The following is a 15,466-nucleotide window of genomic DNA, read 5'->3' on the forward strand; positions in this document are numbered from 1 at the left end:
AGTGTGAAGCTTTTGGCAGGATCCATCAACCAGACAGAGACACTTCCACTTATCTCCTTCATACAGCTGAACATGTTCGGGTGAAGGGCCTTGTGCAGTGGGATTTGAACTAATGACCTTTTTAGTCATTCATCTGTGTACATCATTAAAGCAGTGAATTGAGAATAAAACAACACTGCTGAATACAGTTATTAAGACCATAATCAAGTATAATAATAAGAAAAAACATTGCTGAATATTCTGATATTAAAATAGTCTGATATTAAAATTTAAAGAAAAATCTTACAATCCGTTTATCAAGAACTGAGCAAGTGTGTGTTTATTGTATGTATTTATGACAAAGAGTGAAGTTTATAAACATGCAAAACAGAAATATTAACAGAAGTGCACACTGTTAGAGTATATATATAAACATACATACTTACATACACCCCCACAGTGTGTGTGTGTGTGTATGTATGTATGTATATATATATATATATATATATATATATATATATATATATATATATATATATATTAGATATACTGTATATACACCATGTATACACACACACACACACACACACACACACACACATATATATCAGTGATACAGTGTAGATTCATTACAGTCACAGATGAAACTCTATGTATGAATTAAATGTTGAATAAATATACAACGCGTTCTTTTTCTCTTTTCACTCCTCGGACATTATTTTGATCAGGTTCTCCTTGTCGATCTTGAAAAGCCTCCAACCCTCCTCCAGCGAGAGATCATTCGCGCCGCGACGTTTATAAAACTCGATGGATGGTTTGTTCCACTCGGCCACGATGAAGTGCAGACTGCTGCAGCGAGACTTCACGGCCGTCTGGGAGAGAAACACAAACCCCACAGAAACATGTTACAGGGGTGAAGGAGACGAGGAACCCGACATCCTCACTGCAGGTCAGAGCTTCAGAACACTTCATCACTGTGAACCTGCTGTTACTATAGCAACTAATAAACACTACATTAAGACCAGCTTTTGGAGCATCAGAGGGTCCTGCGTAAGTACGAGGGGTATGCTAAGAAAATCTTTTATAAGTGTGTGAGTAGGGGCAGGTTTAGTGTGTGTGTGTGTGTGTGTGTGTGTGTGTGTGTGTGTACAGTAATCTGATAATGGGTGAGATTAGAGAGGAAGAGCTTAATGAAAGATCTCATGATGCTGCTGGCTGCAAAATTTCACATTTTTACATTTTACACTCAAACTAAACCCTGAGTTAAATCAACACACACACTCAGGCCCAAGCAAAACATCAGTGTTACACAACAGGAAGTTACAGGACACACAGAGGAGCTGAGTCGTGACTCTGCAGATGTGTATGAGATTTTCTGGAATTAAAGATTAACTCCATCAATAACCATCTTGGTGCAGGAGCACACACCTTTATCTTATTACTTCACCTTTACACAGGTGTGTGTGTGTGTGTGTGTGTGTGTGTGTGTGGACAGATTTTGTGCCATAATCCAGTACAATATTAAGGCAAAACTGTACTGAGGTTCAGACACTCACATGACTCAGGAACCTTAGGATTTCTGACCCGATTCCAAAACCTGTAGAGAAAACAAATTAGTATCAGTGCACATGCACAACACATACACACACAAATCCCTCACACACACTTCCTGTGTTATATCAGACAGCCATGTAGTGAGAATGATGTGATGTTTCTGGGAGTTTATCCAGTATAATATAATGATCCAGTGGAAGGTGTGAGGTGTTACAGGATGTTGGTGTAGATGTGAATGTGAAGAACGACCAGAGGTGAAATGGAGAGCATTAAAATGGTGAAAGGCCTCACACATAGCCGTGTTTTATCACCATATACCATGATCACTTCCCAACACTGCGTTCATAACACTTCAATTTCATTACGCTGTTTATATCAGTCTCATTACATCTACAGTTCTGCTGCTCCGAATCGCGCACACAGATAAAGAAGTGCCAGAAGATTCCATTTATTTACATGAGAGACAGAAAGTAGGTGCATCCTGTCTTTTACTAATAATGAAGCTGTCTGTGTTATTCCTTCTGCTGTTTTTCATTTGAACATTTTCTTCTCCTTAAATTTATCTTGTGCCTCGAACAGTTTATCAAAATCCCATTATTCACAATAGCAGTTCCACAACAAACAAAACTCCTCCATGGAGATCAGTGAGGTCATTAGGAAATGTGTACAATCGCTGTCTCACTCTGGATAGAACTGGATGTTACTATGGTTACTGGTGTTTATAAGCAGTGCATTGAAACTGAACTTTCAGCCAATCACAATCCACTATTCACACCTGAACCTCCAGCCAATCACAATCCACTATTCACACCTGAACTTCCAGCCAATCACAATCCACTATTCACACCTGAACCTCCAGCCAATCACAATCCACTATTCACACCTGAACTCCAGCCAATCACAATCCACTATTCACACCTGAACCTCCAGCCAATCACAATCCACTATTCACACCTGAACCTCCAGCCAATCACAATCCACTATTCACACCTGAACTTCCAGCCAATCACAATCCACTATTCACACCTGAACCTCCAGCCAATCACAATCCACTATTCACACCTGAACCTCCAGCCAATCACAATCCACTATTCACACCTGAACTTCCAGCCAATCACAATCCACTATTCACACCTGAACTTCCAGCCAATCACAATCCACTATTCACACCTGAACCTCCAGCCAATCACAATCCACTATTCACACCTGAACCTCCAGCCAATCACAATCCACTATTCACACCTGAACCTCCAGCCAATCACAATCCACTATTCACACCTGAACCTCCAGCCAATCACAATCCACTATTCACACCTGAACCTCCAGCCAATCACAATCCACTATTCACACCTGAACTTCCAGCCAATCACAATCCACTATTCACACCTGAACCTCCAGCCAATCACAATCCACTATTCACGCTGACCAGGCTGTAATTGGACATGATTTCTAGACTAAACTCCCTCCTACAGGTAAAAGCTACAACAGGTAGATGAAGATGTAGCACTATCACTCTAAACCTCATACCTCGGAACTCCTTCATGACATAAAAGTCCTCCAGGTACAGCAGCTTCCCGATCCAGGGGTCGTAGGTGAAGTAGTACATGGCGAAACCGACCACTGTGTGACCTGATGGGAGAGGAAATGCTACACTCAGGACGTCAAATGTACCACCGAGATTTTTATCAGAATTCCACATGGTGTTAAGGTGTGTTGATGCGATTGTGATTTGAAGGTTTGGGAATCAGGGTTCTGTGCAGCACCACCAGTTTATCATTGAGATCAGTGATATGGAGTGAGGATGTAAAAGGGGTTCATTCTGGGGGCAGATGTTGGTGTTATGTGAAGGTTGGTGAAGTCTCATGTGTTCTTTAATTCTTACCTGTGTGTTAATGTGTAAGTTACACTACTGTAACCATCATTCAGTTACCTCCCCGCCCACGCATGTACACCAAACACACGGTGTACACCGCAAAGCAAGAGACTGTAGCCTGAAGACATAAATTACAGAGTGGAGGTTTTATATTCTTTTTCTTTTTTTTTTTTTTAAACATGAAGTTAAAAACAATGGACATGTTTACTGAGGGTTAAAGATCTGTGAGACTTTATTTCTGCTTTCTGTGGAAAAAAACAACATGGCATGCTGAGAACTTGAAGACCATAAAAAAAAAAGGAATTACAATTAAACAAAGAAGAAATGGAAAATAAATATATGGCAAATGAGTTAGTGGTTCATGTTTCAGTTTCATGCAGAAGAAAAGAAATCATGTAAATTTTATTAAACTATATTATGTATTTTAAAATGTGTCTTTAAAGAGAAGGATCATTTCACTGAGCAGGATGGTGTGGGGGTGTGGGGTTCGGGAGAGGGGGCAGTGAGCCCCCAGTCTGAAAGGAAGATCTATTTTATGTGAGTTTGAGAACCTAGCTGTGATAACCGGGGTCACGTGACCTACCACTGGCGCTCTGCTGCTCTCTCGGCACTTCAGCCACGACGCACTGATAGAAAGGATGATCCCCGAAACCATCCTCCAAAAGATCTACACATAAACCACATTCACATCAGGGGTTACATGCTCACACCTCACACTCCTCCAATGTGTTATTTATTTATTGTAGAAATGTGGGAATATATTGCTCATATTTTGTTGACTATTTCAGAGAGCAGCATGTAGTCAGAACACACACACACACCATTAGTGTTAGTCTGATTTCTGTCCTGTTAAGGAGGAAGTTCAAGTTTTAATGTTTCCCCTGAACTGTGAATCAGTGAGAGGAACATAAACCCAAGCACATGAGAAGATGTTCAAATGTTATAGTTTTAAATACAAAAATACACACTAAAGGAGAACACACACCCAATAACACTACACACCCAATAACACTACACACCTCAACACTACACACCTCAACACATCCAACACACCCACTAACACTACACACCCCACCCCACAACACTACACACCTCAACACATCCAACACACCCACTAACACTACACACCTTAACACATCCAACACACCCAACACTACACACCTCAACATCCAACACACCCACTAACACTACACACCTTAACACATCCAACACACCCACTAACACTACACACACCCCACAACACTACATACCTCAACACATCCAACACACTCACTAACACTACACCCCCAACACTACACACCTCAACACACCCACTAACACTACACACCTCAACACATCCAACACACCCACTAACACTACACCTCAACACATCCAACACCCACTAACACTACACCCCACCCCACAACACTACATACCTCAACACATCCAACACACCCACTAACACTACTAACACTACACCTTAACACACCCAACACACCCACTAACACTACACACCCAACACTACACCTCAACACATCCAACACACCCACTAACACTACACACCCCACAACACTACACACCAACACATCCAACACACCCACTAACACTACATACCTCAACACATCCAACACACTCACTAACACTACACCCCCAACACTACACACCTCAACACACTCACTAACACTACACCTCAACACATCCAACACACCCACTAACACTACACCTTAACACATCCAACACACCCACTAACACTACACCCCCAACACTACACACCTCAACACACCCACTAACACTACTAACACTACACTAACACTACACACCCCAACACTACACATCCAACACACCCACTAACACTACACTAACACTACACACCCCAACACTACACCTCAACACATCAACACACCCACTAACACTACACTAACACTACACCCCCAACACTACACACCAACACATCCAACACACCCACTAATACCACACCCCTTAACACTACACACCTCAACACAATATGTAGAGTTTGGTGTATTTATTTCGGACAGTTGGCTTGTGTTCCATCACATACCTTTTTCAGTCAAAATGACCTGTTCCTCCATCTCCTCATACTTGGCGAGTTCCTGAAAGAGAGACAACAGGAGAACATTTTTTATTGGCCGAATAAATGAAGTGCAGTAGCGCTGAGGTGATCAGATCTTTCACCTGGAAAAATGATTACAGTCTGCAGTTAATTACCGAATATTATTATTATTAACCGTTAAAGCTTTATTCTGAAAAGCTGAAAGTGCACATTTCCCTAACACACACACACACACACACACACACACACACACACACACACACAGAGAGACACACAAACACAGAGACACGCACACACAGACACACACACAAACACAGAGACGCGCGCGCACACACACACAAACAAACAAACACACACGCACGCACGCACAGATACACGCACACACACACACACGAGCGCACATATGGATAATAATGAGTGGTTAGTAATTAAAGTTAAATATCTTGCCCCGGTGTGGTTCCTGGTTGGGTTCCGGTACCTTTATGAGTCGCAGTATATCCGCCACGTCCTCGCGCTCCGCTTTGCGTAACACGAAATTGGCCATTTTCTCTTTTTATTTTTCTTCCTTTTCTGAGGAGTCCTCGGTATGTGAAGATGAGCAAAATGTGTTTCTTCATCCGCTCCCCCAGGGGGCCGATTAACCCTCACCGCTGAGTCCGGACCGGTTCGGTTCCACCGGTACTGCTGGAGATACAAACACCACGTTAATGCGCGCAGAGCTACATGGGGCGGAGAGCGGTGGAGCGCGCGATCTATTTATCCTCTAAAAAAAGGGTGGGGGTATGTGTGTGTGTGTGTGTGTGTGTGTGTGTGTGTGTGTTCTAAATATTGCATAATCTATTAATGTGTAAAGGATTTTATTATCTAATCAAAGTTCAAGACACACTGATATAATACATAACCCGAGATCTTTCTCTCCGAGGTGGCATGAGACCAACTTTTACTTCCCTGATATTAAAACCGTGAGTTCCAGTTGATATTAATACACATCAGATGTCGTTATCTAAAAAACTAACAAAAAAACATGAGCTTTACATGTCATTGTTTAAAAAGGAAAGGCTTTTAGCTAAATACACGAGTATATTATTATATTATAGTAAAATAAATGCTATAAACATGTTCTGGTCCAAAGAAAATTAACTTTAGGGCCAAATTCATTGTTCTCTGATCAGGAGTTTTTATCTGGTACTGACCCGGTCCTGGTCCTGGATCTACTAGATCAACTCTATATTTAATATTTACATCATTTTATGTTTTTTTATTTTTCATATTTTAAGGACATTTAGAGAAGTTTAAAGTGGACTAAAGCTGCTGGACACTGAGTTAAAGCACTAATAGTGATATTTTATGTAAACAGCAGCACTGCATGTCTGTAATTTGTGTGTAAATTATATACACACTGCACCCTTAAGTGTACATTCAACTTATTTCCAACAATAATGTAGTGTATTTGGGTCAAGTGTATTGTAGGTTGTACTGAGTGTGTGTGTTGTGCAGCGTGTGTATTGTGTAGTGCATGTGTATGTTCTACTGTGTGTGTCTGTGTCTGCATGTTGTGCAGTGTGTGTATGGTTTGCTCCAGTCCATGTAAAGCAGATCTTTATTGAGCTGTATGTACAGGGACGTCGTCATGCTGGAACAGGTTCTGCTCTCAGAGTTTAAGTGAAGGGAAAATGTCATGCCCCTGCATCCAAAGGCGTCCTGTACAATTGTGTATCTCCATCTTTGTTAACAGTTTGGGGAAGAAGCACATATGGATGGGACTTCTGGCCACACACTGTATATACTGTTCTAAATATCAAAATATTGCATCATTTAATAACAAAAAGTACAGTTTGAAGAGCAGTAATCACATCCCCCCTGTATAGCTGTAGCTGCAGGTTAATACAGTGTAATGAAGTGTATTAGAAACTCACCTGTCAGTATTCTGTATGTTTATGCTCAAAAACTTACAATCTATAGATCATATTAAATGTATTCTTGTAGCTCACATGTTTTAGTGAAGTCAGATTAGAGATTAGTTATTCTTTTTCCATATTTTCTAGAATGTTCTGTTTTTTTCCACCCATGTCCTGTTTCGAAAATATACAGGTCGTCTCCCAGAGCTCGCCCTGTTTCCACAGCTTGGAATAGAGTCACATGACCAGTGACCTTTAGCACCAGCACAAACACGGTGTTAAACACACTGCAACATGATCATGTCTGTTTACACTTTTTTAGGGAAAAACAGACGATCATCATAAACCTCCCACTGTTAGGTTCTCTGTGCAAGGGAAAATATGTGACATGGTGAAGGACACATTCTGACTGTAATGTTCCCGTGTCCACTTCTGCTGAAGCTCCATCCTAAAGTAGTTTATTTATCAAGTTTTTTAGCAGATAAGTGAACATCATTGTATACAAGCGAATATTCACATTGAAGTTCATCACTTGTTCCTTTAGTGTCCCAGAGCTTAGAAGACAAACTTCACTGCTCCAGGATGAGTTTAATATATAATCTATACTTATATATATATATATATTTATAATCTATAGTTGTATATAAAACCTATACTGTGTGTACACTGTACTCTATTTACTATTCAGAACGCTCTCTACTTTGAAACTTCTCTCTGAACTTTCGCTATAAATAACAACAAAAAACTCTTGCTACGTAACCTTTGGACACACAAAAAAGTGCTGATGTAGCTGAAATCTTAATTTCTTAATTTTCTGAACTTATACAGAAGTGAAATTTTTTTTAGGGTTTCTGTTCATGAAAACAAAGCAGTTCCCGCTTAGTGGTGGTTTATTATGCTCCCAGAAACATTCTGGATCTATAAATAACAAGTGGATCACTCCCTTGTTTGCTGGAGAAGGTGACTGGGTGAATGAGCCAGATGGTTTGTGTCAGTTTCACAATATAACAAGTCAAGTCAAGTTTATTTCTATTGCGCTTTTCACAACACACATTGTCTCAAAGCAGCTTTACAGAATTTAACAGTGAAGGTGAATGATGTGTATTTATCTGATGAGCAGCATGGAGACTGTGGTGAAGGAAAAACTCCCTCAGATGTTATGAGGAAGAAACCTTGAGAGGAACCAGACTCAAAAGCAGAACCTCATCCTCATTTGGTGACATCAAGAGTGTGATTATAGTCTTTAAACACTACAGAACACTGGAGAGTGAGAACTAACATGAGCACTGGAGTGTGTGATTATGAGTGATAGATCCAACACCAGCTTCTCCATGCCAGAGCCTTCAAACACTCCAGGAGGTCCAGTGTCCAAATTCCACATGAAGTGGGATCCAAATGGCACTGGTACGTCTCTAGATGGTTCGGGATGTTTGAGGCATCTTCTTCTTTAAAGGTTAACAATCTTCATGAGGTGGGATGTAACTGGGGCTGGAGCAACCTCAGGAAGCCTCGGGATGGGGAGAGAAAGAGAAGCAGTGGAGAGGAATTAGCGTAGCTGCTGTTCATGATATTAACAGCACAAGTTGATAATGTGATGTGATCAGATGTTCTGGAGCACAAAGTTATGATGTGATGTGTGTTATGTGTAGAACTCGCTAAAAACATACGTCTTTAATCTACACTTAAACTGGGAGAGTGTGTCTGAACTCGGAAGCCAGTGTAGGGATGAGAAGATTGGGGTTATATAGTGATATTTTCTCGACCTTGTGTGAACTCTCATGTTAAGTCACTCGTGTTAATTGATCTTGGTGAAGTGTTTCACACCATTTGTTCAGAATATTTCCCAATGCACCGAGTGCACTCTGTAACTCTATAGTACACCGAAGAGAATGAAGTTTATTAGCACTGTTTTGTGTCACCCAAATGAGGATGAGTTCCATTTAGAGTCTTCTTGAGGTTTCTTCATCTCACCACTGTCACCTCAGACTTCCTCATTGGGGATAAACCTATATGGATTTTTTATTAAAAATAAATCCTGCATTCTTTTCTGTAGTTTGATATTTTTCACATGTGGATATTTACACACTAAAGATTCAGAAATGTGTCATGTGTTTTGCTAAATAATTGAGAGAAAATTTGGATTGTTAGGAAAAATGTGAAGTGCTCTGTTTCAGTTAAAGAATGGAGATCTCTCAAGAGCATGTTGTGCAGCATCACCTCGGGTTGTGGAAAGGTTCATACGCCTACTGAAGGACCCTGAATATCGGCGTCTCTCAGATGTGGATGAGATTCGCTTTTAAACCTGGTTCCTCTCAGCGTTTCTTAAATCCTGTGATTTCATTTTAATGGTGCTGAGAAAAATAATATGGAATATAAAATACAGGATGTGGTTGCAGCGCCCCTTGGCGGCTGCCAAATAACATCACAAGTAAAACACGGAAAATTAAACACCACAAATTAAAGAGCGCATAAAACTGTGATTACTGAGTAAAACTGTTGAGAGAAATGAGAATCTAAACAATAAATTGCCCAATCAATGAGCTTTACATGTCAACCAATCCCCTAAATCTCAGTCTTCGCCCACACATTTATTAAAAAAACAGAAGCAGAAAAGAAAGCATGAAGATGATAAAGAATTGTAACAGCAGAAAGGCTACAGCTTTAGGTTGTGTGGTGTGGTGTGCTTCTGGTGTTGGTTTGAGATCTTTGGGGTGATGGTTTGTGGTGTTGATATTTGGTGTTGGTTTGTGGTGCTGGTGTCCGTGTTCGATAATTAGTTGTGTTTATGTTAATTAAACTTGTGTAGCATGTAACTATGATGCTAACACTGGCACTATGGTTTGATGTGTCCTTATTATTATTATATTGAAACTTTCGTGATATCCGTTTCCGGTATGACAGTCTGCTGCACTGACTCAGGAATACAGTTTGCTTCTGATCGTCATCACTGTACCCCGCAACTTTGTATATCTGCTTCAAATGGACATTTGGTGCAACCCAGATGAGGATGGGTTCCCTCTCGAGGCTGGTTCCTCTCAAGGTTTCTTCCTTATGCCATCTCGGGGAGTTTTTCCTTGCCACAGTTGCTCATCAGGGACAAACATACTTACACAGAACATATTTATGTTTAATCACCACATTATCTGTGTAAAGCTGCTTTGAGACAATGTTCATTTTTAAAAGCGCAATACAAATAAAATGAATTGAATTGAATTGAATATGATGTGTTTAATGTCAAATAACCTTTTAATGTTTATTAAATATTTATTGCGCGTTACCAAGTTGAACGAGTTAATGACAGTGTACTTCATTTATTTCTATTTAGCATTAATATTCTCCTGTATTTGTGCAGAACTGCACACACTTCAGTGCGCAAGAACACAGCGGAACAGTGCGCAAGAACACAGCGGAACAGTGCACAAGAACACAGTGGAACAGTGCGCAAGAACACAGTGGAACAGTGCAGAACAGTGCGGAACAGTGCGCAAGAACACAGCGGAACAGTGCACAAGAACACAGTGGAACAGTGCGCAAGAACACAGTGGAACAGTGCGCAAGAACACAGCGGAACAGTGCAGAACAGTGCGGAACAGTGCGCAAGAACACAGCGGAACAGTGCGGAACAGTGCAGAACAGTGCGGAACAGTGCGCAAGAACACAGCGGAACAGTGCAGAACAGTGCGGAACAGTGCGCAAGAACACAGCGGAACAGTGCGGAACAGTGCAGAACAGTGCGGAACAGTGCGCAAGAACACAGCGGAACAGTGCAGAACAGCGCGCAATGCCCTTCTCTTATTTACTGCCTGCACTCGTCTCACACTGTTGTGTATTTGCCGTGTTTGCACTATTGTGTGTGCTGTTGTGTGTTACACCATGGTCCTGGAGAAGTTCTCTAGGAACAGGAATAAGAATATGATCTCCCTGAATGAGACACCAGTACAGGTTCTGACCCTTCAGACGAACACAGTCACATCAAGGGGTCGCAGATCATGCTGCATACTGCCATGTTGTTTGGAGGTGGGAGGAAACCTGAAACTTGGGGAGGAAACCCGGGTTCTTGGGTGTGATGTGACAATGCTTTCCTAAAACACTAAATACGAAATGGAATTGTATCTCTCTCTCACACACACACACACACACACACACACACACACACACACACACACACACACACACAAACACGTCTTTTAATTAACATTTACTTGGCATGAGCATTTACATACAATATTGCCAGAGAACCAGTAAAAGAATAAAAACAATCACATTTATTATGAATACTTTTATTAATAAACATTTGTTACAATTTTGCCATTAAAATAGGAATAGAGAAATGTCTTGCTGCACATGTAGGACAAAAGTAAGGGTTTTTATTTCACTATCACAGGTGTGAAGTTCCCACCATATTTAAGATCACTCCTGGTCAGTATTCAGTAGAAGGTCAGTAGAAGGTCATTAGTCCTGATGGACAATTTCTGTTATTTGTTTATTACTTTATATTTGTTCTGTCCATCATACATACTCATTCAGAGAGGAGACATTAATAATACATTCATATTACAGATTACTGTGAAGTAATAAAACACACACACACACACACACACACACACACACAGCTACAGAAGGAATAAATTGCTGCAAGCTGATTGGTTAAAGTCAAAGTTAATAATTAGTTATGTATCCGTGTGAAGGTGATAAAAAAGGAGACTTTTTTCAGGGAAAGAGAAAAACAGCGAGCACGGTGAGTGTATGATAATATTAATAATAATAATAATAATAATAATAATAATAATAATAATAATAATAATAATTGACATGGATTTCGGGATTAAAGCTCTGAGCTCTACTGATGTTTAAAATGAGAACTAAAGTAATATTATATGTTGTTTATATTTTATAGTATTATAGGCGATTAATACAAAATTCATTAAAATCTTTGTTCTATAATTGTTACATTCTTTAAAGCTGCTTTAAGACAATGTCCAGTGTGTGTTTAAGGAAAATGGCACAAAAAGAATGAAATAATTATAATTATTATTATTATAGTTATTTATGTTTATGATGCATATTATATATATTTTATTATTGTAATCATTAGGAGGTTTATGGATGTGGTGAAGACATGCAGGTAGTTGGTGTGAAAGAGGCAGATGTAGAGGACAGTGGGGGATGGAGATGGGTGATCCGCTGTGGCGCCCCCTACTGGGAGCAGCCGAAAGAAGAAGAGGAAGAAGAAGAAGAATCATCATATTAGTTACAAAGAACCTCTCTCTCTCCCTCTCTCTCTCTCTCTCTCTCTCTCTTTCTCTCTCTCTCTCTCCTCTCTCTTTCTCTCTCACTCTCTCTCTCTCCCTCTCTCTTTCTCTCTCTCTCTCTCTCTCTCTCTCTCTCTCTCCTTCTCTCTCTCTCTCTGAGTTGTGATGTCAGTAACTGATATCTTTCTCTGTGAGTGAAATTGAAACAGAGATGATGTCGTTGCTGCTGTTACAATTTAGACATTCGGCTTTAATTCCATTTATTTTATATTTTATCAGCGATAAAAAAATGTATTATTTAATTTAAATTGTATTTATGGATTTGACCAATTTCTGCACCAGAGCACCAGAGCAGAGTGATGTGAGAGTGATACAGAGTGATACAACAACACAATCATATACTTAATATAAAACAGATATAATTCATTATTGAATAATAATAGTTATTATTATTATTATTATTATTATTATTATTATTATTATTGTGAGTATTGAACTTGATCTTGAACTTCACTGAAATTCCATTTAATAAAGGAGTCTGCTGGTGTGTGCGCGCGTGTGTGCGCTCAGTCACATTGCAAGGTGTGAAACTTCTCTCTCGCGCACACACACACACACACACACACACACACAGAGTAAATACACCAGCAGCTGTGATTGTTGTAGTTTTTCACACTGAGCTGTGTGATCTGTCCAGCTGCCGCGTCTTTCTTCTCCATGAGCTTCTGTGAACTTTTCCTTCTTTATTTTTTTGGGACAAAAGCAACGTGAACAGAATAAATATCAGGAATACATTTTATAAATGTCCATTTCATCACTGTTTTTTTTTAGTTTAGATTTTAGTTCCACAGAAAGAGGATTTAAAATTTGTCTGGATTATAAAGTGATTATTGAGATTTGATTTACTCATGCTATTCACAATTATACCACTAGATGGCGGAGAAACTTCACATGCAGTTTTTCTTTTTTTGTTTAGTTCCGTCCTAATTAAAAATTAGAATTACGATTAAAACCCCTGGCTGTGTCTCAGATCACTGATCTGTCACATTGCTGACTGATTTGATGGAACAGATGGCAGAGATTTGGGTTCTGATGAAGGTGCAGATGGTGAATGGTTCCATCAGATATTTGTCTGATCAGATGTAATAAATGTTTTTTATTGCTGTTTGCCTTAAATGGTGTAAAGTGCACAATGTCAATAACTCCCAGGTCTTTTACTGTTGAACTAGTGGTTACAGAACATCCGTCTAAATGCAGGTTGAGATGCTGGAGCTTCTGTGTACTAGTTTTTGGGCCGATGAGCAAAATCTCCGTCTTATCAGAATTTTAGAAAAGAAAGTTATGGGTCATCCAGTCTTTTATTTCTTCAACACACTCAGTTATCCGAGCTAATTGAGTGTATAGTCTGGTTTTGATGAGATATATAACTTGGTATCATCAGCATAACCGTGGAAGCTAATTCCATGCCTTCTAATAATATTTCCTAAGGGAAGCATGTATATTGTGAAAAGCAGGGGTCCTAGAACTGAACCTTGTGGCACTCCATAATTTACTTGCATTAACCTGGATAGCTCTCCATTTAAATCTACGAAATGGTAGATGTAGATTACATAATGCCGATGTAATTCTGTAAGTGATTCAGGAGAAAGTGATTATCTATAGTGTCGAATGCAGCACTAAGATCTAGTAAAACTAACAGAGATGTAGCCGATACGGTGCCAATACTTCTGGAGCTGAAAGTGGTGAGTAAAGTGTGTGGTTTTAAAATATGAAATATGAAATATGAAATAAGGACTAAAGATTAATGAATAAGGAGTTTATGAGTAGGGAGCTTTGAACACCATCTGAAATTCAGGACACACACTCTTTCTCTCCACACACACACACACACACACACACACACACACACACACACACACACACACACACACACACACATAGTCACTGATAGATTGTCACCCGAACTGTCACACTCCCAATTCACTACTGCTATAAATAAATGAACCTCTTACAGTTTGAGCAACACACACCTGAGACACACACACACACACACACACACACACACACACACACACACACACGAGACACTCACACACACACACACACACACACACACTGAGGCTGCATACATTTTCAGAGAGCATGAGAGAGGAGAGAGTAAATACTAAGAGTGAGACAGGAAGGTGAGACATGGGGAGGTGAGACAGGAAGGTGAGACAGTGGGAGTGAGGCCAGGGGGAGTAAGATGTGGGGGTGGGGGCGAGACCCGGGAGTGTAAACCTTATCTCTGTGTGTGTCTGCTGAATATTTTCTGCAAATCTGAAAATATCACAATATTGATTCATTGCACTCAACCACACACACACACACACACACACACACACACACACACACACACACACACCCTGAGTGTCTCATACACATTCCTCTGAGGCTTTAGTGAGGATGAGTTCAAAAGTCAGGGGTCAACAGTCAAAGCAATTGGTAAAATTAGTGTGTATCATGTGTAGAAAATTCTCTGGTGTGTGTGTGTGTGTGTGTGTGTGTGTGTGAGAAAATACACAGTCATGTAATGTAATGTAATTATATTAATTTATATATATATATATATATATATATATATCTATATATATATATATATATATATATATATATATATATATATATATATATATATATATACATATGTATTTGTGTGTGTGTGTGTGTGTGTGTGTGTGTGTGTGTGTGTGTGTTTCCACACGGACGGTTTTAATTGCTGGATTTGCACATCATGTCGGATTTTGGTGCTGATTTGAGACTTGGTGAATCAGTAAAACAATTGTTCAGTGATTAAATTGTTTTTTTGTGAAGTTTATTA

The 15,466-nt window shown here is 39.7% G+C and overlaps 2 protein-coding genes across 9 annotated transcripts; one reads left to right on the forward strand and one right to left on the reverse strand.

Annotated features, from left to right (window-relative positions):
* Positions 1 to 292: 292 nt before the first annotated feature.
* LOC124379305 (diamine acetyltransferase 1-like) lies at positions 293 to 6,207 on the reverse strand. Of its 5 annotated transcripts, none has more exons than XR_006924401.1 (7): positions 5,935 to 6,204; positions 5,445 to 5,496; positions 3,990 to 4,073; positions 3,061 to 3,162; positions 1,536 to 1,576; positions 598 to 851; positions 293 to 454 (listed from the first exon to the last, which is right to left on the reverse strand). XR_006924401.1 is itself a non-coding variant. In XM_046839565.1 (6 exons), exons 2-6 carry the CDS (start codon positions 5,473 to 5,475, stop codon positions 681 to 683), a joined length of 429 nt encoding a protein of 142 aa, XP_046695521.1. In that variant the 5' UTR covers positions 5,476 to 5,496; positions 5,904 to 6,206; the 3' UTR covers positions 515 to 680. The 5 variants fall into 5 exon arrangements, 3 of the variants coding, with proteins under 3 accessions (XP_046695521.1, XP_046695520.1, XP_046695519.1); XR_006924402.1 differs by having other exon boundaries at positions 293 to 458; XM_046839565.1 differs by lacking the exon at positions 293 to 454 and having other exon boundaries at positions 515 to 851; positions 5,904 to 6,206.
* On the forward strand, positions 802 to 11,671 carry LOC124379303. 4 transcript variants are annotated; one of them, XM_046839562.1, is made up of 3 exons: positions 802 to 928; positions 10,707 to 10,739; positions 10,786 to 11,671. In XM_046839562.1, exons 1-3 carry the CDS (start codon positions 814 to 816, stop codon positions 11,268 to 11,270), a joined length of 633 nt encoding a protein of 210 aa, XP_046695518.1. In that variant the 5' UTR covers positions 802 to 813; the 3' UTR covers positions 11,271 to 11,671. The 4 variants fall into 4 exon arrangements, with proteins under 4 accessions (XP_046695518.1, XP_046695515.1, XP_046695516.1 ...); XM_046839559.1 differs by having other exon boundaries at positions 10,707 to 11,629; XM_046839560.1 differs by lacking the exon at positions 802 to 928 and adding an exon at positions 8,733 to 8,758 and having other exon boundaries at positions 10,680 to 11,629.
* The last annotated feature ends 3,795 nt before the right edge of the window (positions 11,672 to 15,466 follow it).

This window comes from Silurus meridionalis, chromosome 25 (genome assembly GCF_014805685.1).
Source record: "Silurus meridionalis isolate SWU-2019-XX chromosome 25, ASM1480568v1, whole genome shotgun sequence".
Lineage (NCBI taxonomy): Eukaryota > Metazoa > Chordata > Actinopteri > Siluriformes > Siluridae > Silurus > Silurus meridionalis.